Below are 23,714 nucleotides of genomic sequence, written 5' to 3' on the forward strand. Positions count from 1 at the left end.
AGCTCAAGCTCGCCCTGGTGCAGAGCATCGCCGAGGTCAGTTGTGCCATCCAGGCTGTGGGCGACTGCGGCAGCTTTGAGCTCTCCTTAAAGCAGGAGGCGACGCGGACCCTGCTGGTGAGTGTCCGCAGCTGGAGCCGTCACACGGGGGAGTTGTGGGCTGCGCCGTCAGACTGGTTTCCCCAGAGGCACGATGGTCTCTCGGCTTCACGCGAGCTCCTGGAGCTGTGTCCGGAGCTGGTGGGGCCCTTGGGTGCTGGTCCTGGGTGGCTGTGGCTGAGGAGCAGGGTCCCTCCTGCAGTGCCTTTGGGGTTCCGTGGGGGAGATGGGGCAGCGTCTGCCCAGGCCTGGCAGCAGAGCCTGTCCCCGGGGCGGCGGGAGGGCTGTCCCGTGTCCCTGCCCGCTGCCAACTCTGCGCTTGTCTCTGGGACTTGCAGGCCTGGATAAAGAGGGAGCCCTGGGACTCGCTGGTGTATGGAGTGTTTCAGGCTCTGGAGGAGTTGAGGTGAGGTCTGTTCCCCAGGCTCTGGGCACTCCCAGTGTGCCCCAGCCCAGCTTGAGCATGGGGCCAGGAGCTGCTGGGGCTGTGGAGTGGGAGGGTGTTCCCCATTCCAGGTGTCTCCCAGAAGAAGGGAGCCCCAGGGGTTCCTTAACCTGCTGGTGGGGGTTTGCCTGCTGCCTGGGAGGAGGTAGGAATTGCTGGAGCTGAAGGCAGTGCTCGCTGGCATGGGCTGGGGGCGTTGGATTTGGGGCCCTCGATTAGGAGGGACCCAGTTGTGGTTTAAGCCACCCTGGAGAGGGCTAGTAAATCCCCTTTCTGTTTTGTCTCCCTTTTTCCTCTGGCCAGCAAGCTGAGGCCGCCTCTGAGCGGGAAGGAAAATCGCAACCTGCTGGCAGTGTGCTGCCAGAGTGTTTTGTCCCATCCTTCCGAGGAGCGGATGAAAAAGGGAAGGAAGAGTGTGAGGGCAGCTGTGAACATGGAGGTACGCACCGGCCAGCGCCTGCCCACCTCTGGGTCAGGATCCCCCCTCAGCACGCCCTGGCAGCCCCCATGATGCATAACCTCAGCTCTCCTTTGCTGCTTTTAGCTTCTGCACAGGAGAGGCATGGAAGATCTGGGCCACCTCATAGAAACCCTTCTGGAGGCTGAGGCGACCTCTGCCTGCTTTGACGACGTGGTCCACGTGAGTAGCCACGGGGCAACAGGGAAAGCGTTGCCAGGGCAGAGAATCGAGACCTTAGTGGGTGATAGGAGGTGGATACCTTTCCCACAGACAAATGGGGCTTTGGCTCCTTGCTCTGGGGCTGTGCATCCGGCCGGGGCTGGGGGACAGGAGCGCCCGGCCACTGCAGCCTCAGGACAGGCAGCGAAGTGGGCCCTGATGGAGGGAAAGCCAAGAGCCAGCCCTGAGCTGGGCGAGAGCAGCCCTGGGGGGAAGGCCAGAGCGGGGAGACGCCAGCAGGGCAGCAAGACCTGACGCAGGGCAGAGGCGGCTGCAGAGCGCGAGGCGGTGAAGGCTGCGGGGCCAGTGCTTGGTGGGGCGGGGGATGCGCCAGGAAGGGGCCAGAGAAGAAGGGAGAGGGAGAGGGATCTTGGGGAGAGAAAGATTCCCGTTGCGAGAGAGATGCACCCTGCCCCAGGTCCTGAAGGGCTGGCTCACCTCAGCCAAAGAATGGGAGCGGGAGAGAGCCCTGCAGGTTTTCACCCACGTGCTGGGCGCTCGCAAGGAGCGATGCGAGCTCATGGTGAGTAGGGACCCTCCGCGTGCCCTGGTGCCCCCTTCCCACCATTCGTGGCCCTGGAAAGGAGCCCTGCCCGGCTGGGTGCTGGGTTTCGGGGCCCCTGGGATTACGGGGCAGCCCTTCTGCCTGCCCTTCTGCCTGGTCGCTGCGCAGGGCAGTAGAGGCGAGCGGGCGCTGGGGCTGCCTGCAACCTTTTTCCTGCTGCTGTCCCCTGCAGAGAGGATGTCCCTACAAGCACTTCGGCTCCCTGGTGGGACTGCTGGGGTCTCTGACCAGCGACTGCCTGGCCACGTGCCGCCAGAGGGCATGGGTCTGCCTTGGCTACCTTCTCCAAATGCAAGGTGAGGAGAGCAGGCGCTTCCCAGCCTCGCTCAGCCCGATCCTCCCTGCCTTCCTGGCCTGGCGCCACCGGGGTCCCGTGGAGGGAAGGGGGAGGCAACGTGCTCGGCTGGTTTTGTGCCCCCACCCTGTTAGCCCTCTGCCTCCCGGCCCATCTCAGGAAGGATCCCTGAGAGAGTGTTGTTGAGTCCCACCTCCCCGGGGCGTGCGTGAGGTTGGGTGGTCAGGGCCATCCCTCACTGCTGTCTGAGAGCAGGACATTGTCACCAATGCTGGGGACTGTCCCCCTCCACGTTGCAGGAGAGACAGAGGGTGGTCAGACAGCTCGCTCGGATGAGGTCCCTGACGTTTCAGAGGCTGCCTTCCCCCTCGCTCCCTGCCCTCAGCCTGGAGAGACAGGCAGCTACCCAGGCAGTCTCCAAAGTCATCCCTGGCAGGGAAGAAATCTCCTGTTGAGCACAAGAGAGGAAACCAATTTGCTGCCCAGAGCAAACTGGGCAGGGAGGAGGGATCTGAGCTGCAGGCCCAGAGCGTGCTGCAAAGGGTTGTGTTTGCACCCTTTCCTCTTCAGGCAGCAGGGTCTGCCTGTGCTGAGGAAGTCACAGGGAGGTTTCCTGCCTCCCAGAGACGATGGTGGCCTGTGTGGGAATAGGGGACGCAGCTGCTAGGAGCAGAGGCTGCTGAAACCCTGAAGCCCCAGCAAATGGTTTAAGGAGGAAGAGGGCTCTTTCCAGCCCGGGATATGTCAGCCATTTATGGGGCTCAGGAAATCCCGCTGCCCCACGTTCAGGAGGGCCCTGGCTTTCCCTGTGGCCTTCCCTGCCACCACTTGGGTTCTCCTTTATTGGTATCTGGGGCCAGAGGTTGGCTTTCTGTAGACGTGACTCCTCTCCTGCTGTTTGTTCCAGCCAAGAGAATGAAGGTGCCGCAGACAGATGAGATCTGGTGCCTTTGTGAGGAGCTGAACAGCCCGCACACCGAGACTTCGGCAGAGACCTGTACCGAAATAACAAAGGTAACTGGCCCCAAAACAGTGGGGTGGGGGCCCAGCTCCTGGGCTCCTGCACGTCTCCCTGCTCTCCTCCAGAGTCTCTGTCTCCAGAGCGAGCTGTCCAGGACAGCTGTTGTTAGCAAGTAACAGGAGGCTTTGAGACAAGACCGTCCTTTAGGCACGCTGGAGCAGACACCATGATGTGTGCGTTTGCACACACGTGTGAGTGCGTGAGTGCTCTTGTCAGAATACAAATTCGGTATATAAGCAAACAACAAGGGGTAGACACTTCCAAATCGCTTAGCGGCACCAGATGTAAGCAGCACTGTAGGCACAGCAGGAGGGTCAAGTGACTGGCCCCTCTGTGACTGCTGAACTAACGGTCCCGTCAAGTTGCCTTTCCTTTCGGAATCGCTGGGGCAGAGCTGTGACGCGGGCTCTCCTGTTCCTGACTTCTCTCCAGGCTGTTTGCAGATGCATCCCTGCAGCACAGGCTGTGGACTTTCTGACTGCCGTCCTGGGCAGCTTGCTGCATGTCATGCCCCCATGTGCAAGAGCAGTGTGGAAGTGGGTGTTCGTCTTCCTGGTGGAATGCAGAAAGGAAATAGTCCAGGAGGTAAAGGAGAGCTTTTTTTCCATTAGACTTTGTCTTTTCTCCTGTTGGCTGTTGCACTACACCCTGTGCAGTTGGCATGGGCTCAAGAAATGCCGCCTGTGTGCCGAGCCAAGGGGCTACTGATGGTCCGAGTCGTGCGTTAGCACCCGCTGCTGGCGCCTGCTCCAGCTGGTGACAAGGCTATGGGCACTTCTTGTCCAAAGTCTGCCATTGGTCCGGGTCCTTCCCATGAGTGAGGCACTGGGAGGCACCAACCTTGCCATTCCTCCCCTTCCTCTGGGGTCACTGTCAGTCCTCCCTGCCCCGGGACCCACCTCACCCTTCTCTTTCTTCACTAGTCCCCAATTCCATCTACTCTGAGCTTTGCTGGGCATGCTAGGTTTTCCACAGGTTGGATAGTTGTTCATTGCTCTCATTGCTTTCCCCGACTGTGGGGTTACCCAGCCTGTGAGGTGCCCTTCCTTTAGCCACTAGTTGCTGCCCATCTGTAGCCTGGGAGCCTCTGGCCTCGTGCTGTGCCTGCCCTTTCAAGGCTCCTGTTCTCCGCTCAGGCTCTGCTGCGCTCCACTTGGGCTCTAGGGCCACCAGTGGCTCAAGCAGTGCAGACTAACTCAAGTTAGTCTCAGGAGGGTAGAGGCAAGGAAAAGCATCCCTGGAGAACTGGGTTCCTCTGGAAGGAGACACGTGCCCTTGCAGAGGCCCTGCAAGGCATCTTCAGGGTCTCGAAGAGCGTGTTTGTTCGTGGCCTTGCATCGCTACAGACGCATGGGGAGAGTTAGCCAAGCGTTGAGCGTGAAATGGGTCCGAGTCATCTGTGTGCACACAGGGCACGCAGCTGCTCATACGGTTGGGCCCAGGCACACGCAGCGACTGAGGCTGTGCGTGTGAGCGTGTGCACGCGTGTGCGCGTGCATGCGCACGATTGCCAAGAGCACACTGGGCTCCAGATGTGAGCCAGGGTCAGGCAGGGTGGAAGGCGTGAGGTTTCGAGCTGGATCTGGACTCTGTGTCAAGGGAGCAGGCATCGCTCATGTGCTGAATGACTGTGTCTGGGCCCCACAGGAGGGGGTAAAGGATGCACCGAGCCCTTCTTTCTCCTCTTCTTCCATTCAGGTGCCAAAAATCTTGGACACCCTTTACAGCTACATGCAGCAGAGCACCCACAGGCCCTTCCTGCTCCATGCAGTGTTTCTCCTCACCCGCTTTCACCAGGAGCCCGTAATCAGCAGTCTCCTCCAGAAGAGTCTCTTCATGGACAGGTACGTGCACTACCCACCTCCCCACTGTAGTCAAACAGGGACCCTGCAGCTTCCTTGCCCTGGGGGGTCCCGTTGAGAAGCAGGTCTTTTTTTTCTGCCCGAGCAAGACTGCGTGCTTGTGTCTCTGCTGTGAGTGGGGCGTTGTAAGCCCCATTGCAGGTGAGGAGGTTTGAGGGCACCGCAGGACCGCAAGGATGCGGGCTCAGGGGTGAACGTCTCTTCCCTCGCAGTGACACGGTGGAGCTGTGGAGGAGCCTGGGGAGAAGCATCCTTGGGATTCGGATCCTGAGGTGCTTAGCGGAGAAACTAAACAGAGCAGGAAACGACCGCCCGGGGACGGGCTCCTCCACTTGTGAGCGGCACGACCGTCAGACTGCTCTGGAGACTCTGACGGTACGTTCAACGGCAGACACATTTCTGCAGCTTGGCATCTGCTTGCTAACTCATACTTGGGCGCAAGGGAGTCGGGTGCCCTTTGCGGGTGCCCGTGGAGATTCGCAGGGCGCTGTGCTGGGCCGGCCTCAAGGAGCGTGGGGAGCCAGGCCAGTTTGGTACTCCTGAGGCACAAGGCTGTCGCAGAAGTGACAACTGCGGACAGTGACCCCCCACCCCGGGCACGCGGGGGAACCAGGCTGGTGGGAAAAGGCCTTCCCTGAACAGGTGGTTCTTGGTCACGTTTCTCCGCAGATCACCTGTGCCATCTCCGAGGTGGTGCTTGCCCTGAGGAGCACGGAGGAGCTCAGGCAACTGCTTCCCCACCTCCTTCCCAGCCTCCTGAGGTGGGCCAGTGAAATGCTGGGTGAGGAGAGGCTGCTTTTGCTCATGAGCAGCTGGGGAGAACTGTTCCTCGAGTGCCAAATGCACGTGGAGAAGCCGTGCAGGTAAGGAGCCGAAGGGGCAGATGGAGGGGCTGGCTTCAGTTCCCCGTGCCAAGGCATGTGCCTTTGTGCGGCTGAGGGAGGGCTTCGCCTGCCCCACTTCCTACATGTGGAAAGCGGTCGTCGTGGTTGCTTTTACTTCTGTTCCTTCATGGAGAAACTCCAGCTCCCAGGCAGGAAGGTCTTACGCAGCTCATACTGCGGACGGCCGTCATCTTGCCTCCTGCGTACCCTTGCGCGCACAATAGCATTGCGCTCCCTCAAGGGACCCCCGCTGGGAGCAGTGACTCTTGCGGGCACTGGTGTCATTCTTGGCCAAAGGCTGGTGGGAAGAGGTATGAGGTGTTGGCCTTGGCTGATAAGTAGCGTGGAGTCGGTCTAGAGGCGTGGGTTTTCTTCTGCTTCGGTGGGTCTGGGGCATGAAGAAAATGCCAGTGTCGTTAGCTGCAGTCTGGAAGGCTGTGAAGCATCATTCCAGGGGTATTTAGCGCTGCTGCAGATCAGTCTTCCCCTAACCTGCTGTGATTGGAGAGTTCTTGGGGTTTCTGGCGGTGGTGCTATTTGGACTTGTTTTGTTTGATTGGGTTGGTTTATTTTGCGTTTTGTTTCTTTTGCCAGGGTTTTCCTTTCAGCTCTAGAGTTGGTGCTGGGCAAATGCATGGCGCAGAAATGGATGCAGCTGCTCGTGAATTGGGCAGTGTGGGCTCGCCTGGAAGACCCCCTGGCTCACCCTGAGGGGGTGTGTCTCCTGAGCAGGTAAGAGCCCCAGGGATGCATCTGGCCAACTCCTGCAGGGCTGTGCCCAGGGAAATGGCCGCTGGGACCCTCCCGGCGTGCCCGGGAAGCCGTCGGGAGCTGAAGAATAGTGTCTGCATCGGCGCAAGTGAATTTTGGAGGCCCGGCCTGTGGCCTTCCTGGGTAACTGTGTGTCCCTCGCTTGTGACCCCTGCACAGGGTCCTGCTCCACGCTGGGCTCGTCTCCCCCTGTCTGGTGAAGAACCTCTTGCCGTGGCTGGATTCCTGCTCAGTTAAACTGCGGGTGACAGCTACAGCTTTCTTTGCTGAGGTAAGGCAGGAGATGGGGAAGGAAGGGTTCAGAGGGCTTTTACTGAGATACTGCTGCTTGGGATGTCTCTTTTTGTGGGAAGATCCCTGGCAAACGGCTCCCTGGAGCAGGGTGGCCAGGGGAGCACCTGGCCGGGACCAGGTCCCCACGGCGCTGCCTGTGGTGTTGTTCCAGATCTCTCGGGACCGCAGGACGACAGGGACCTCCAAGTGAGGCAGGCGCTAGAGGAATCCCTCCGCAATGCCTGGCCCCAGCCAGCACCACGGAGTTAATTAAAGCTCATCAAAAGACACCGAAAGGGGAGCGTATCTGTTCTTTCCCTAATAGCACCCCCGCGGTTGGTGAGACAACGTGTGGGTGACACCCAGGCTGGGGGCTGCCAGCTGTGGGGCCCCTCTCAGATCTTCCCGGGCTGGGGACAATGGAGTCATGCCGGGACAGACCCCAGAGCAGGGGTCTCCCCGTGGGGTCCTGGGGCCTTGCCGTGCCCTCCCACTGCCCATGGGGATCTCCTCGCCACCCCTCCCACCGCGGCATGACCACCTCCAGCACCAGCCCGCGCTGGTGCAGGGAACAGCCCAGGACAGCCCCGACCGTATCACCAGCATCTGGCTGGCCCATCGGACCCCTGCCCGTTAACCCAGGCCCCACCGGTGCTGTTCCTCACCCCCAGCGAGCCTCTGCACATCTGCAGGGGGCAGGGGCAGCTCCACACAGGGAGACCACCAGCAGAGACGGGGCTTTGTCCCTTGGGCTGCTGTGCACGCTGGCCCGGCTGCGAGCCCCTGTGAGCCTCAGCCCCCTGTCCCGCGGGTCCCACCCCACGTGTGATCCAAACTGAACGCCTGTCCTTTGTAGTGCCCAGAGCCTCATGTTTCGGGCCGAAATGCTCAGGTTTAGGGTCCAAACCCGCCTTTGATGACCCCCAGCCTTTCCTCAGGGCCCACAGCTCCATCCTGAGGCTCTCAGCCCTAAAGGTGGAGTTGGTTGCCTGGCAACCTCCCCCCAGCAGTCCCTGGGGAGTCAGTGGACCCAGGACAGCCAATCGCATTTGAGGAGGCGGGGGCAAGGCATGTGATCGATAGGTAACCCACCAGTCAAGGTTCGAGGCCTGCAGGAAAGGTGGCAAGAGTGCAAAAAGCTGGGCACAGTGCTGGGGGGGGGTGGTGTTGGATGGAGGCGGGGCATGCCAGCTCCACCAATCAGAGCTGGCAATAGCAAAGCACACCGGTGACTGATAAGCCGCCTGCCCCATCACGGGATGGGAGGAGCAAGGGAGCAATCTCATGCAGCCAATCGGAGGAAACATCGCCTCAGGGGAGGGCGGGCAGCACACCGCAGCAGGCGGCCAATCACAGAGAGCATCACCTCAGGTGCACCTGGGCAGCCTGAGGCCTGGGGCCAGTCAGAGGCCGCCCTGAGGGAAGGGCGGGCCCCAAACCAGGGCACAGTGACAGCCGAGGGGACCAATCCGAGGCAGCACCGCCTCAAGGGAGGAGACTGACAGCCCTCCCCACCTGTGCTGCCCCATGGGAGAAGGTGGGCTACGCCGGCCACCAGGCCTGGTGCTGGGGCCAGGAGTTTCCTTTAGGCACCTGCAGTGCCGAGGGCTCCGGCAGTCCTGGGAGCTGAGTGTGCCAGGCACAGGGCAAGCGACTGAGCTGGACGTTCTCCAACGGCAGGCATTTGTAGGAGGGGGGCTCGGAGGGAACCCATCTTGCCCTACCGCTGCAGGGGGTCGGGTCCAGGCACGCGGGAGCCCTGGCCCCCTGCACGTCGGGCTTTGCAGTGCCCTCACATGGCCTGAGCCTCCTCCCAACCGCACAGAGCTGCTCAGACCTGCTGCTAACTCCTGGTTCCCCGCCGCTGACTTGCTGCTCGCACGGGTCGGACGCGTTGGTTCAGCTGCATGTCGTGAAAGAAAGCAAAGGACCGAGAAGCCAGAGAGACAGGGAGAGAGGTCGCTGCAGAGTGGAGTCCCTGGAGATAAATGTCTTTGGGGGAGGCTTCTCATGTCAGCTCAGGCCAGGCAAACAGATGAAACTGTGGAGTGGGAAGGCTCCCGTAGGCAGTAGCTCAAAGGGGCTGAGCTCTGCCTGCCAGCCTGTTGTATTAGCAGGGACAACATCAAGAGCAGCCACGGCAGCCGCTGAAGACAGGCTATTTAGAGAGCATACTCTCCTCTGAGCAAGTACAAGCCTAACTCTTGACAGCCCGGTTCCCCCAGCAGCCCCCTCCTGCCCCACTCGTGGGAGAGGAGCAAGCTCTGGGCCAGGCAAGGGGCTGGTGGGAAGCTTGTGACACTGGTCAGGAATTGAGGACCAGCTCCCACAGGGGCACAGTGCCCCCAGGAGCCCCAGGCCAGCACGGCCCTACTCCTACAGCCGTGGTCCCCCAGGGCATGGCCAGGCTGCACCGTCCCACTGTGCCAGCCCACCTCCGTGGGAGGTGAGGGGTCCCCAGGCTCTGCCTGTGCATGGAGGGCTGGGAGGGGGTGCTGGGACCCAGAGCTTGGGCTGTGGGACGTTCCCTGCTCTGGGAGCAGAAGAGGCACCATGGGCGACTCACTCCGATGTGGCTGTCCCTGTTGCTGCTCTCAAAACTTCAGGCAGAAATCCCTCCAGAGGCCAGGACAAACCCCACCTCACTTGGGGTGTCCCCGCAATGCCTGGCAGATTTCCCTGCCTTCCCGCCATGGTCTGGCCCCATCGCCCTGCGCCCCAGGGAGCAGAGACGGGTGGGGGCCTTCCAGCAAGGAAGGAGGGCTGAGGGGAAGTCTGCTCATCCAAGGGCCGAAGGCTCTGGGACACACGGGGGCTTCCTCACCCATTGCACCTCAAGGTGAAGGGCGAGGGGCAGAGCACAGCTGGAGCCAGAGGAGCACAGCTGGAGCTGGGGCTGCCTGACTAGTCCGGGGGGTGGAGGGAGGAGAAGGTGTGGGGAGGGATGTCCATGACTGTTTCTGGGAATGCTGTCTCAGGCCCCAGCCTTCACCAGGGCCATGCCTCCCCGTGCCCCTTGCCTAAACTTCCCATGTCCCTTGCCTAAACTTCCCACCCCTTGTTATCGCTCACGCCGCTGCCAGCTGGTTTCCAAGGCTGGGCCTGGCAGAGGAGGGAGGAGAGTTTTGGTCGACCCTTTTTGCTCCTCAGGCTGGAGAATGACATCCTTAGCTGAATCAAGAGGGCAGACGCGGAGAGAGGGATGATACTGAAACAAGGAGTTTGGAGAACTGTCTAAACTCAAGGTCTGCAAGCAAGACTAAAGCAAGCCCTGCCTCTGGTGACTTGGCTTCCCAGGTCACTATGGGATGGAAGGGGACCTTCTGCTGAAGATCTCTCATGGACGGACGTCCCCACCGCAGACATGTAGAGCTCCTCCAAGGGGGTTACTCCGGGTGCCTCGGTGGAGGGCAGAGGTGGCCCTAGGCCTGAAAGACCAGCTGTACTGAGGTCTGGTACCCTTGAGTGCTGCTGCCCGTGGGATTCCCACCAAAAGTCCCCTGAAGAGGCAAGAATCTTCACCCACTGTTTCATGGTCACTACAGCCAAGACTGACAATGGTTTTTCCATCCCTGTCATCCCTTCCAATGTCAGGGAAGGTGTCGATATGATCCCAAGGGCAAGATTAAGACACAAGCAAGGTCAAATGCCGCATACCCAAAAGAGCTTTTATTATCAAAAGTAGAAAATAGTAGCACTAGGATAGAATGGAAGAAAAGGCAGAAATCAAGCAAGCAGTCGGGATACAGTTGCAAGAATTGTCACCACCTGTCGCGTCCCAAAGTTGGAGCAACTCAGGTTCGTGGGTTTCCTTTGTCAGAATTAAGGTGAAATGACACCAGGGGAGTTCAAACAACAATCAACATTTTTTCAACCTAGCTAACCTTGCCCAGTACAAGTGAACTTATCAATATGAACCTTGCAACGTGTCATTAAGCCGCTGTTTGAAAAGAGAAGGGAGGTGTAGAAAAAGAAATGGAAAAAGGAACATGAAATGTACCAGAAGGAGAGCCCTCCCGTTGAGTCACGAGGTTCAGAGCAGACCCCCTTGCTTTCTGGACTCCTTCTCAAAGAGGAGCCAGGGGCGGCTAGATCCCCTCCTAGTCTCAGATTTGGTCAACGGTTTATGTTTAAAAGGATGAGGTGTAGGGACTGTGGAAAAGAGGGAGAAAGAGAAAGAAAGAGAGAAGGAAAGGGTTTCACCAGTCCTGGGTCCAGCATTGATCCAGCCAGCGTAGAGATCCAGTTCCGGAGGGCGCACACTGAGAACTCGTTCTGCCTTCTTTTATAGTGCGTTAGTCGATGGTTTTGACAGGCGCAGTTCCCATTCCCGGGGTTCTCTGGAATCGGTCGGTGAGCTTTGGGGGGCAGTTCATTGCGGACTTGCCTCTCTTTTTCTGCTGGCATGACCGCTTAAGATAGAAGCACAGTCCCATCTTCCGTGGGGCCTCCTCCTCCAGGCACATATGCTCTGCTCCTTCTCCTGGACACTTAAGATAAGGAATTGTGACTTTGGAGAAGTGTGGTCCCACCCTCTGTGGGGCCCTCTCCTCTGGCCACATTGTCCTGTTCACAAAAGTCCAGCATTTTTACAGAGGCCATTTTCTCCACCAAAGCTCTTTAACGAATGTTTGAAACATTGACTATAATTTGTCAGACCATCACACCACCATGGATCCAGCAGTGTCCCATTGGTCCTCAGTCATCAATTCTTCGGTGATGGGTGCATACCACTGCTTGTCTCCACGTTTTTTTGTAGGGCATAGTCCAATGCACGCGCATACATACTGTTCATGAACTGTTCACCTGCTGCAGGTTTCATCTATCACACAACCTTTGCGTGATCAATGCCAGAAACCAGTACCTTATCTCAAAGACTGCAGTTTCCATGACAACGATAGCCTCCACATTCCTGCAGGCTTTGCCGGCTCCGGCCTGTCTCCTCCCCTGGATGCCTCAGTGGCCTGATAATCGTCTTTATGGACAGAGAAGTGCCCTGCTTAAACAAGCCATCTCTGGGATAAGTGGCCCATCACAGCAAACAATCCTTGAGATGAATGGCTTGAGATGACAGTCCACTCTCTCACAACAAACAATCTTTGAGACAGATAGCTCGAGAGAACAACTCAGTCTCTCACACCCTGATCAGCACTCCCTCTTCTGCAAGGACCAGAGTCAGGTGAGCATCACCTTTGTTGGCCTACCTGGCACCTGTGTGAAGAAGTGGTCCCAAGACACCCTAGAAACCTGCTGGACCCTCAGAGGGTGTCCGTGATTTCCATCCTTGGAGGCCTTCAGCTTTCACTCTGGAGCGTTGCAGCCAACCTGATCCCAGGGGGGGTGATCGTTTCCTTCTGGGCAGGAGGCTCAGCTAGAGACCCCCAGCCAGGCCCTTCCAGCCACTTCCATGAGCTTGTGTTGCAAGCTCCTGCAGTGTTCCTTGGAAAAGGGATTCAGCGGGAGGTGAAGACATCTAAATATGTACCTACTTCTCGAAATAGATGGCATCTAAGTCATCGCCTCATGGGACAATTCAGGGTGGAGGGGAGCTTCAGAGGCCTAGGCTCAAAGCAGGGTCAGCTCTGACATCAGACCAGGTTGCTCAACGCATTTCAGCATCCACAGAGTGCGCACACGAGCCAGGCATCTCAGACACCATCAGGGAAATGCAGACAGGTCATTTGACCAGTTCCCTGAACAAAGGGAGCTATCGGCATGCCGAGCCTCCTGAGATTCCTAGGAACACCGAAGCTTTTGCTCCAGAGGAGCGTGATCCCTCCTGAGGTGTCCTGGTGTAGCCCCTGCTCCGTGTGGTGCTTTAGGCTGTAAAGAACATCAAAACAACGCCTCTGATGGGGGTAATTTCACCTCCAATGCCAAAATGCAGAGCAGAGGGAGGGATCTCAGAGCTCCCAGGCTCTCTGCTGCAGGGTTAGGACTTCAGAGATGTTCCCAAAGTGGATTTGTTTGCATTTTTTTCTTCACTTCTAGTTCATGTGTCGGTACCGGAAAGAAGGCAGCAGAAGTGCACACTAGTTGTAACCCCTTTTTAGTGCCGGCAATGAAGGTGCCTCTCGGCTGGGAGCGTGAGGAGGACCCTGTGTTACAGCTCTTGAGTCCTTATACGCAACCCTAAAACTACTCACGTGTTCCTATTTACAATTTACACAAACTGTTGGCTTTGGCCATGATATCGCCTGTTACTATTCGCTTTCGAGAATTTGTACACGCAACCGCGCCCATGCAAGCACGCTTAATGCATGTTTATTAGCTGAGTTTGCACAATTTTGTTGTCGCTTTCAGCCAGTTTGGTCTGGTTTCTTCTAGCAGCAAACCCACTTCTACGGAAGAGGTCCGTGGGTCAAGTTCTCTTGCCCATGTCTCCGGAGACATCTTTGTCTTTTGGCATTTTCTTACGTAAAATGCCGCACCCCTCCTTTGTGAGCAGGGGCCAGGACATGCCATAGAGGGCCATACTGCCCCACCCCTCCTTGTGAGCAGGGGGGCAGGACATACCATAGAAGGCCATACTGCCCCACCCCTCATTGTGAGCATGGGGGCAGGACATACCATAGAAGGCCGTACTGCCCCACCCCTCATTGTGAGCAGGGGGGCAGGACAGGTATATAAGGCCACGCTCAGTCACCCGGCCGTGGCAGTTGCTGTCTTTGCTTCTGCACAGGGAAGGGAGGCAGCAGCTGCAACGGGGTCGGGGGGCTGCCGCCCCTCGCAGACCCAGGGAACGCAACCGTTGGTGACCTTTGGCAGCAGCGCTTGGTGGCCGATGCCATGGCGCGGGGCGTTGTGGGACGGGGGCCGGCGGCACCGCAGGAAAGACCGCCGGAAAGCCGCAACGCTGGGCAGCAAACAACATGCAAGGCTGTGGCAGATGCTCAGCTCCAGGTGCCAGAGGGGGCAGACCTGGTGCTCCTGAAGCAGAGCAGCCGCCTGCGGCGCCTTCTAGAAGACCTGGAGAGGCAACAGAGTGCCCTGGAGATGGAGAACCGCCTCCTGAAAAAGGAAGGCTCTCCAGAAGAGCGCAAGGAGGCAGAGAGGCTGCAGCAGATAAATGCTCGCCTAGCTGCCCTCGCCTCACGGCTGGGAGAAAGATCCAGGCAACTGCAGGCGACCATTGATTGCCTGATCAACTCTCAAGTGCCACTGCCCATCCAAAGCCCCACTGAGGAACTGTGCACGGCATCGCTTCCTCAGCAGAGGGGTGGAGAAATGGGAGAGCCTGCTGGAGCTTTGCTGGCACAAGACAAGCAGCATGACTTCTCAGAGAAGGCAGCTGAGGAGCCTCAGGGTCAAGTGGCTGCAGGTGAAGAGGCCTCTGATCATGTGGGCACCCACAGCCAAACTGGTGAGGAGTTAGAGGTGCAGCTCTCAGAGGTGACAAATGAAAACACCCGCCTGGCTGAAGAAAATGCTCGCCTCCGTGGGCAGGTGGGTTTGACAGAACACGTTCGAGCTGAAAATGCCAACCTGAAAGGGCAACTGGCGCGAGTGGCAGCGGAGCGAGATGCTGCCATCCAAATGAAGGTCTGTCTTCAAACCCAGCTGGAAGAGGCAGAGCGCAAACTGGAAGCCATGAGAGAAATGGCAGAAAGGAGTCAACAGCTGGGGAAGGAACTTGAGGAGACAAAGTTAGCGTCCAGAGGAAGGAAGAGCAAGGCAAGTGTTTGCCGAGGGCTCAGGCAGAAGCACATGGGGAACACCAAGAAACCCTGCAGCTGTTTCGAGCCCAGCTGGCTTGGTTTCAGAAGCTAAACGAGCAACACCAGCAGCTACTTCAGGAACTTGAATGGCTGAAAAGAGAAAGATCCAACCGTAGCATTTCCAGGCCGCGCCAGGCTGAACGGGGCTGCAGACAAGGAGGCCATCGTCCTGGCAGCTATGAGAAAACAACTGGCGGAGCTGCGAGTGCTCATAGCTCGATACAGCTATGATGCTTTCAATGGTCCCAACGAGCGGCCTGAACTAGAGCTTCCTCTAGTTGCTGGACGATACATGTACATCTTTGGAGACGTGGGTGAAGATGGTTGGTACGTGGGAGAGCTGACCGATGGCACAAGAGGCTTCGTCCCCTCTAATCTTGTTGAAGAAGTTTCAGATGACGGACAGCCTGATGACACCGGAGTCTGTCCAGAGACAAGTGATTGGTAGCAGGACACAGATGATGTCTGTCCTGTCTTCTTCTATGTTCTTATTAAATCTTTTCCTAACGATCTCTCTGCACAGTCTCACTCTCTATCCTGTGTGGAAGTGTACTGAAAGGACTATGTGCCAGCTACTGGGGGGGTTGGCGTGGGTGGACTGGGTGCCAGCTGCTGGAGTCAACCGGGGGGTGTAGGCACCCCTGGCTTGTGGTGCCAGCTACTGGCGTGGGTCCCAGTGCAGCTGGGCCCTGGCTGGGATATCAGGTGGGCAGAGGGTCTGTGCTGGGTGGCTGTGTGGTTCCTGCAGCACAAATGTGTGAGTGCTGCACGTTTGCAGGGAGCACCAAGACGGACCAGTCAGCAAGTAGGCGACTCGTGGGGTGGGTCAGAGGGCCGGAATCCGGGCAGGGGTACTGGCAGGGCAGAGAGGCTGTGCCAGTACTCTGGGGATCCATGAACATGCGTGTGCTTGTGAACGTATAGTGTGTTGTGTGTGTGCCTGCACTAGTGACCTCCTGTCTCTGGCAGCCCAAGAGGAGGAGGGGACATGGCTGTCTCTGTGTTTTATGTGAGTCCTCCATGTGGGTACTGTTGATGGCAGCACTTCATCTGTGGCAGTCTGTGTGACTGGCCCTGTGAGTGTCCTCTCTGCAGCCGTGTGTGTGTGTGTGTGTGTGCGCGCGCATCTCTGGGATGCGTGCTCAGCTTCGCTAGAAGTTGCACCTCCAAGCAGAAGAGTGGCAGCTGCATCCCTCAGCCTGGGCAAAGACTCCAGATCCCCAGGCACCAGGCTGGGCTCCAGCAGCCAGGCAGGACTGTACTGGTGGTACTGGTCTGGGCTCCAGGGGCATGGTAGGAGGGGTCGTTGGCTGCAGTGCCTGGAAGCGGTGGCCAGTCTTGACATCCCTTAACACTGTGGGTCTGTGGGATGCATGGGGGGATCTGAATCCTCCTTCATCCCCAGGGCTTCCAGCTGGGGATGAGATGTCTGCATTGCTTCAGCTGAATCCCTGCCCAGCCAGAGCATTTAACCAACACCTCCCTGTCACTGCCTGTGTGTCCTTTTTGTTATGGGCCAAGAATATCAGTGCCCAGAGGGGAACGTCTACACCTCTCATAGACATCTGCGCTCTGGTAGGACAAACCATGCTTTTGGAATCGCTCTCTCTCCACTCTTTAGAGAGGGACAATTGGCGATTACTGCAGTCAGCTAAAAAGTCCATTCCCCGAGGGTGACTCCGCTGCCTTTCAGGAGCTGAGACATCTCCAGGGAGCCCAGAAGAGGCAGAGAAAGTGAAGCCTTGGGCTGGTCCTCTGCTCCTGAGCTGGGCCGGGCTCCTGGGATGGAGGAGCTCCCAGCAAGCGGGCAGCGCTTGTGAGAGACAGCTCTGCCCAGGAGCAGCTCCCCTGCGAAGCGCAGCAGGGCTGAAGGCACTGCCTGCAGGTAGTGAGGGGAGACGAGCGAGGCAGAGAGAGGTCAGTGGGAGGACAGCTGAGCTCCCCGTGTGGGAGAAGGACTTCTGGGAAGACTCCGGCTGCAGGGCAGTGCACATGCGTGAGTTTCCTGGAGGAGTCTCCAAAACCTGGCACATCCAAAGCATCTGTCAGAACAACCCTCACAGTTTGTCCAGTTTGTAGGAAGACGTGCTGCTGAGGAAGGCTTCCCTGCTGCATTGTCAGAGGGACAGGACACGATGGCTGCCTTCTCCCAGGTACGGCTGCAGAGCATCAGTGTGGTTAGTGACAAAAGAATGTATATCAAGAAAAGATAGATAGTAGAGATACTAATGAACATTCTTTTGCATAAGTTGTATCAAACCTGTAGTGTCCAACCACGCAGAATCACTAGAAAAGGGTCAACTAGTGGACAAGTGAGGAAGACTATCAAAGACCACCAGAGGACCCCTGAAGATCACCAAAGATCTCAAGTGCGCCTGCACCAAGGACATTTACATATATTAATGAGTTCCTGGAATTCAGATGAATGTGTTAATTGTTTCCAGGAAAAATCATGAATATGTATGTCCATTTTGTATATAATCTCAACTGTTGAAAGAATTGGTATGCGCGATAGGTGGAACGATCCCCCGTGCATCCAGCGATGCAATGAAGAATGCCTGCTTTCTAAAACTCCAGAACTGAGTCTTAGAGAGTTTCTGAAGTGCCGACTTCTGGTAACACTTGAAAGGTCCCTTCCAAGCCAAACTATTCTATGATTCTAGAATTCTATTATGTGGCTTCTTGTGGCACTTTGCATGTTAACGAGGCCTTTGGTGCCAAGTTCCTGAACTGCAGATATTGAAAGAATGAACCAGCCTAGAAGGAAGCAAAAGGCTTCCTGAGGTCCATCCAAGTGGGGGGAGTGAAAGGGAGGACGAGAGGCAGGTCAGCTCATGGAGCATGTTGAGCCCTGCCTAGCCACGCCACAGCAGAGGGCATTCCCCATCTCCCCGGGTGAGGCACGCGCACATGATGGAAACCCCAGTTGAGGAAGCACATCTTGTGGAGGGGAGAACCTCCCCGAGGCCCCTTTGTGCCTCTTGAGGTCTAAGCACTTGTGCAAGGCTCCAGGAGGAGTTAATCTGGTGCCCGCCTTTGCTTTGCAGATGGGTGGTCTGCGGTGGGCAGGGAATGGGACAGGACTGCGACCAGGAATGCCGTGGGAGGGGAGGTCCGTCACTCAGGGAGACAAGGATGAAGGGTGGGCAGTGAGGGTTGTGGTGTTTTTCTTCCCAAGTCACCATTACGCGTGAGGAAGCTCCGCTTCCCTGGCAATGGCCAAACATCTGCCTGCCGTTGGGAAGCCCCAGGGAGCTCCCTTCGGGAGTCTCTGTGGCGCAATCGGTTAGCGCGTTCGGCTGTTAACCGAAAGGTTGGTGGTTCGAGCCCACCCAGGGACGCCTCTCCCCTCTTGCCTGCCTATGCCACAGCCTTCTAACATTTAAAGTCCCTTCCAACCCAAAGCGTCCTACAGCTCTAGAAAAAAAACACAGGCTCTTCAGTCATAGAATCATAGAATCATTTCGGTTGGAAAAGACCTTCAAGATCATCGAGTCCAAGCATTAACCATGCCCTGGAGTACCCTGTCCACTCGCTTTTTGAATACCTCCAGGGATGGTGACTCAGCCACTTCCCTGGGCAGCCCATTCCAATGTTTGATAACCCTCTCAGTAAAAAAATTTTTCCTAATATCTAACCTAAATCTCCCTTTCCTCAACTTGAGGCCATTTCCTCTTGTCCTATCTCCAGACACCTGACAGAAGAGACCAACACCCACCTCACTACAACCCCCTTTCAGGTAGTTGTAGAGAGCGATAAGGTCTCCCCTCAGCCTCCTCTTTTCTAGACTGAACAACCCCGGATCCCTCAGCCGCTCCTCATAAGACTTGTGCTCAAGGCCCCCCTCAGCAAAGCCAGAGGAAGGAAAGAAAACTGATAGCAGCAGTTCCTTATTCTGATTTGCCTGCCCAGCTTGGGCAGCAGGGCTTAGCTCCCACCTGGGCTCAACCCAGCACATAATTTGCCTTAGTTCTACTTTCACTAAAGACACTAACAGTAACATGCTACCAAAACCTTGCCACACAAACCCAATACAAACCCACATCTCCAAAGGCATGATCTCACTTTGCCTGTGTCCTGGTTTCAGCTGGGATCGAGTTAATTTTCTTCTTAGCAGCTGGTGCAGTGTGTTTTGGATTTAGTGTGAGAATAATGTTGTTAAAGCACTGATGGTTTAGTTGTTGCTAAGTAGCGCTTATCCTAAGTTAAGGATTTTTTAGTTTCCCATGCTCTGCCAGCAAGCAGGTGTACAAGAAGTTGGGAGGGACCATAGCCAGGACAGCTGGCCCCCACTAGCCAAAGGGATATTCCATACCATAGAACATCATGCTCAGTATATAAACTGGGGGAATTGGCTGGGAGGGGTGGATCGCTGCTCAGGCATTGGTCAGCACGTGGTGAGCAATTGCATTGTGCATCACTTGTCATTTCTTGGGGTTTATTTTTCTATTTTTTTAAATTTTTTTTTTAAAATTATAGTCGTTGTTGTTGTTATATTTATTATTGTTGTTGTTGTTAGTAGTAGTAGTATTGTTAGTATTACATTTTATTTTACCTGAGTTTTTAAATCGTTCTTATCTCAAACCCACGAGTTTTACTTTTTCTTTCTGATTCTCCTCCCCATCCCACTGGGTGGGGGGGGAGTAAGTGAGCAGCTGCATGGTGCTTACTTGCTGGCTGGGCTTAAACCACACCACCTTCCTTGCTGTCAGGCCACATGGCTGCCTCCTGTCCAGCTCACTGGCCACCAAGACCATTCCCAGCAGCCCCCAGCCTGTGCCATTGCCAGGGTTAGTCCCCTTCCAGGGCAAAAACTGGCATTTGTCCTTACCGGATTTCATGAGCTTCCTGCCAGTATGTGCTCTCCTCCTCCTTGAACCCTTTCACTGGGCACAGAGTCCTAGAGACCTTTTCAGTAAAGACTCAGGCAAAGAAGGAATTTAGTCCCTCGGCCCCATCTAAATCACCCTCCCCGTTCCGGAGCAGCCCTGCATTTTCCTTCTTCAGCCTTGGTCTCCAGCGCAATGGTCAACGCTCTTCTTTTTCCTTTTGACTCCCCTTGCAACCACCAGCAATCTCAAGCTTTCCCAAAAATCACACCTGCGCGATGAAGGCAATGCAGCTAAATGCCTTGTTTGTATCCGTCGCTGCTGTCACTCCCTGGCAGCTGCTTCGTGGCCCCTGCCATTACCCTGTCCCTGTGCTGGCCCACCCCGCTGCCCCACACAGGGTCCCACGGCCCTGCTGCGCGGGCACAGCATGCCTGGGACAGGGTATGTTTGGGGGTGTGGAATGGTCCCCCCGGCATGATGCCCAGGACAGCCCGTGGTGCCCTGTCCCCCCCATGGACCTCCTGTTAGGCAGCCTCTCCCAGCTCCCAGTCCCTGCCTTGCTCAGGACGTGCCCCACAGGAGGCTTCGCAGACAATCCTGCTCTGGGGTCTGGGACAGGAGAGAAGCTGGGAGGCCTGGCCGGTCCCCCGATGTAGGCACTGATCCAGCAGGAGGATGGAGGTGGCTGCACAGACAAAACTAACCCATTAACTTTGGCATTTTCCTCTGCCAGGCACTTTCTAGCCCAGCCCTGCTTCTCCATTGCTCTCCACCACAACCTCTCCCCAGCGTGGGCTGACCCCATGGCAGCGCCCACCACAGGGTGCTGCAGAGCTCTGGGCACTCACACGACAACACCGTCCCGTCTGAAGGGCACAGCAGGTCCTGGAGGGCAGAGAGGTGGGTTGTCTTCTGCATCAGCCCCAGCACTGGGGGCCAGCCATGGCATGAGGAGACAGAGGCCAGTGTCTCCCTGTGCATTGAGAAATAGGTTTCTCTTGGTGATTCTTTACCCCCTGGAAGCACAGAGTTGCTCCTCTGCTCTTCTCTGGGGACATCCCTGCCCCAGGAGAGCCTTTCCCCATGGGAGTGTGTCCACGCTGGCCTGGCCAGCCATTCCCACCCCCTCCCCATGCTCCCCGCAGGGCCCCGAGCTGGTGGGGTTGCTGTGCAGAGTGAGCAGGCTGTGATGCCTGAAAGCCACGGGAAGGCAGTCCCAGGCAGATCCCTTCTCCAGGGGAACTGGGCACCCAGCTTCTCAAGGGTTGTCTTAGCGAGGTCCACGACCACGCGACCTGCAAGACCATCTCAGGATGTGGTTCTTGAAAGGTGCCTTCATCGCCGCAGCACCGGCTCCGGCATAGACTCCGCAGTACAGGTGATATTATTTCTCTGTGAAACCTCTCTTCCTGCATGTACCTGCAGGATGGAGATGACCGGGGCAGCTGGGGCTCCCTGTGCGAAGAGGGAGGTGTAGGATCTGGGCTGAGCCTCCAGGTACAGCCACAGCGAGGTCTGGCTTCACGCCAGGGCCATCCAGCCGGCTTCGGGGAGACTTGTGGGTGAACCCTGCACCCAGACAAACGCTTCCCCGTGTCTGTGTGCTGCCCACGCAGCTCCTGGTTTGCCTCCCTATGTGCCAGTGTCTTTGGAGGGGTGTTGAGCACCCAGCCCCTGGATGTCTTTCCCACGTGGCTCCTGACTTCACGGACCTCCAACCTGCCTCCTGCCCAGTCTATCCCTTGCACCGAAACCCTTCCCCACCCTTGCTGCCTTTTACCTGCCCCAGATCAGTCAGACCGTGCTTGATGGCAGCTTTGGGGGAGCAACGCAGAGACAAAGGCCAATGAGGATTTGAAGTGCCAGGGCAGGGATTTTCCTCGGGGAGCATGGGAGACAGGCTCCAGGATCTCCCACGGGCAAGGAGAAGGGACCCAGTAGAAGCAGCTGCCTCAGGAGACAGCAAGGACAATGACGGTGGGATCTGGGGAGCTGCTGGCACCGTGCAGCAGTGGCCACAGCCCTCTGCAAGAGATGGAAATGCCCTTCCCTGCTGAAAGGCTGATCTGCTGGAGCACGGCTTTCCCACGTGGCCGTGGCATCACCCTGCTCTGCTTGCTGCAATGGGCAGTATTTGGGCTTCTTCAGGGAGACTTCAAGACCCCCCACACACACCTCCCCCACCTGTGTCCCTAAAAATGCCAAGCCAAGAGCCTTTCCAATGTCAGATCCAGGATCCCCCCCCCCCATGCCAGAGTCCCCCCTGCCCTTTGCAAGTCACAGGTAGAGGGCAAGGTTGCCAGTGCCATGGGCAGAGGGAAGCCTGGATAGCTAGGTCCTGGGAGACGCCTGGTCTCAGGGGGCTCCGACACGATTGCTGGGGCAGGCTGGCATTTCCAAACTCTGTGCCAAGAGGAGCCAAGCCTCTCATCCATCATTTCGCAGATTTTTCCTGCAGCCATTCCTGCAAAGCAATTGTCCAAAGGCCCTGGAGAACTGGGTCTGCCTTTGAAGCTGGTGATGTTCTGAACAGGGCTTGGGAAGGCCCTTCCAGCTTCAGTTTCTCCACTCTTCTTCATGATGGTGGCACTATGGACAGGACACCGCAGGGTGGCACAGGCAGCCCCAGCCTGTTCCTTGCTGGCACCACCACTGCCGGGTGGGAGCTGAACCCTGCAAATGAGCCAAGGACCACGAGAGGTCTGCAAACAGCCCCTGCAAAAACAAACTTCCTTGGGGAACTGCTCTGCAACTCCTTTATTGAAACCATTAACAGCATCATACCAGGAATTAATGAAGAAGGACATAAAGCAAGGGAAGGACTCGCCTGGTTTAGTTTCAATTAACAGAAAGGAGAGGGTTTTCCTCCTGCCGTCTGTCAGGTTCTCACTGTTTGGGTGAAATGCTGATTCCTTCACCATCTCTTGCTTGGAGCATTTTTGCAGAGGCTTCTTCCTCCCACAATCCATTTTTTGCATGAAAATGGGCTCAAGTCACTGCTGGTGGTGCCTAATTTACCCAGTGTCATGTGTAAAGCACTCCGCTAAAGGCTATGAAAAGTCCCCAGGTGCCTTTTGGGGTGGCAGCACCCTCTCTTCCATTCTCTGCTCCATCCCCTACCTGCTGCATGGGCTCAGGGCAGTATCCCTCTGGAGTCTCCTAATCCTAGACCTACTCACCCCACAATAAATAGTGCATGTTTGCAATGAAAATAATGTGCCAAAAGAACCCAACCTGTGATCAGAGCTCAGGGAGTAGCTGTCAAAAGCAGAACCATCCCTGAACCGAACTGAACTGCTGCAGCCAAGGCTTTAGAGAGGACATTGAGACCAAAGAGTTTAGATCTATTTAACTTAACAGGAAGTGGACTGATGTTAACACCAAACCAATTGGATTACATACAAGAATACCTGGGGAAACACTGACCCCAAAAGGGCTCTTTACTCTGAGCGGCTGCAATTCCACCAGACTAAAGTCAGTCGAATTGCAATGCAGCATATGAAGCTTTGGAGGAAACTTGACTCTCTCTGGTATTTTGAAACCCCCTAGAAATAAAGACTGCAACAGTGGGAGCTAAAAGAAATGCTGCATCCAAGAGTCTGCAGAGGATGTTAAAAAAACAGAATGAGTAGGAAAGGAGCAATACACACTGCCTCGGAGCAGAGGAAACACCTCATACTGAAACACCAAAAAGCAGCAGTCTAGTCTGCTTAACGGAAAGAGCACTGCTGTTCAGAGCGAAGAGACATGATTAGAAATGTGAATGTCTCTGTCTAGGGAAATACTGCCCCCCCCAAAGTCTCTTCATTCTGCAGAGAGGAAATTCTGCTGGGTTTAAGCCAGAGAAATTGCAATGTGACACACAAAGTTTTGGAGGAAATGTGATTGTATCTCTGACATGGTAAAACCCCCTAGAAATAAAGTTTCAGGTGACTTTTAGTTTTTCTGGTTTGTTGCCTTCTACCATTTCATTCTGTCCAGAAAACAAAGTCCGCTTCTTTTGTCATTCCTCAAGAACTCTGTTGGAGAGATCATTGGTGGCTCAGTGCTGGACATTGCGCGTGTGCTGCCCACCGCCCTGGGTTGGGAAGGGCGAGCTCAGCACAGGACTGTGCTGAGACACTTGGGCAATCTCACGGGCGAAGGGAGGGAAGCACTTGACTATGCATGACAGAAGTTCTGAAAGATGATGGAGCATGGTTTTAAAAATGAGTATTTCTGCAGAACACCACCACAGGGTCTTTTCCTCTGGAAAATATTTCCCTTCCTAG

At 56.4% G+C, this 23,714-nt stretch overlaps 1 protein-coding gene and 1 non-coding gene across 2 annotated transcripts; both read left to right on the forward strand.

Annotated features, from left to right (window-relative positions):
• Positions 1-496: 496 nt before the first annotated feature.
• LOC128147324 (maestro heat-like repeat-containing protein family member 2B) lies at positions 497-23,614 on the forward strand. Its single transcript, XM_052799785.1, has 15 exons — positions 497-504; positions 847-982; positions 1,088-1,183; positions 1,960-2,083; positions 2,990-3,096; positions 3,536-3,688; positions 4,802-4,947; positions 5,178-5,340; positions 5,635-5,828; positions 6,444-6,581; positions 6,780-6,885; positions 13,833-13,932; positions 14,737-14,938; positions 19,779-19,884; positions 23,459-23,614. The coding sequence occupies exons 2-15, from the start codon at positions 938-940 to the stop codon at positions 23,612-23,614; spliced, it is 1,836 nt and encodes a 611-aa protein (XP_052655745.1). The 5' UTR covers positions 497-504; positions 847-937.
• On the forward strand, positions 17,879-17,952 carry TRNAN-GUU (transfer RNA asparagine (anticodon GUU)). Its single transcript has one exon. It is a non-coding gene; the product is annotated as a tRNA-Asn (tRNA).
• Positions 23,615-23,714: the final 100 nt, after the last annotated feature.

This window comes from Harpia harpyja, chromosome 10 (genome assembly GCF_026419915.1).
Source record: "Harpia harpyja isolate bHarHar1 chromosome 10, bHarHar1 primary haplotype, whole genome shotgun sequence".
NCBI classification, from domain to species: domain Eukaryota; kingdom Metazoa; phylum Chordata; class Aves; order Accipitriformes; family Accipitridae; genus Harpia; species Harpia harpyja.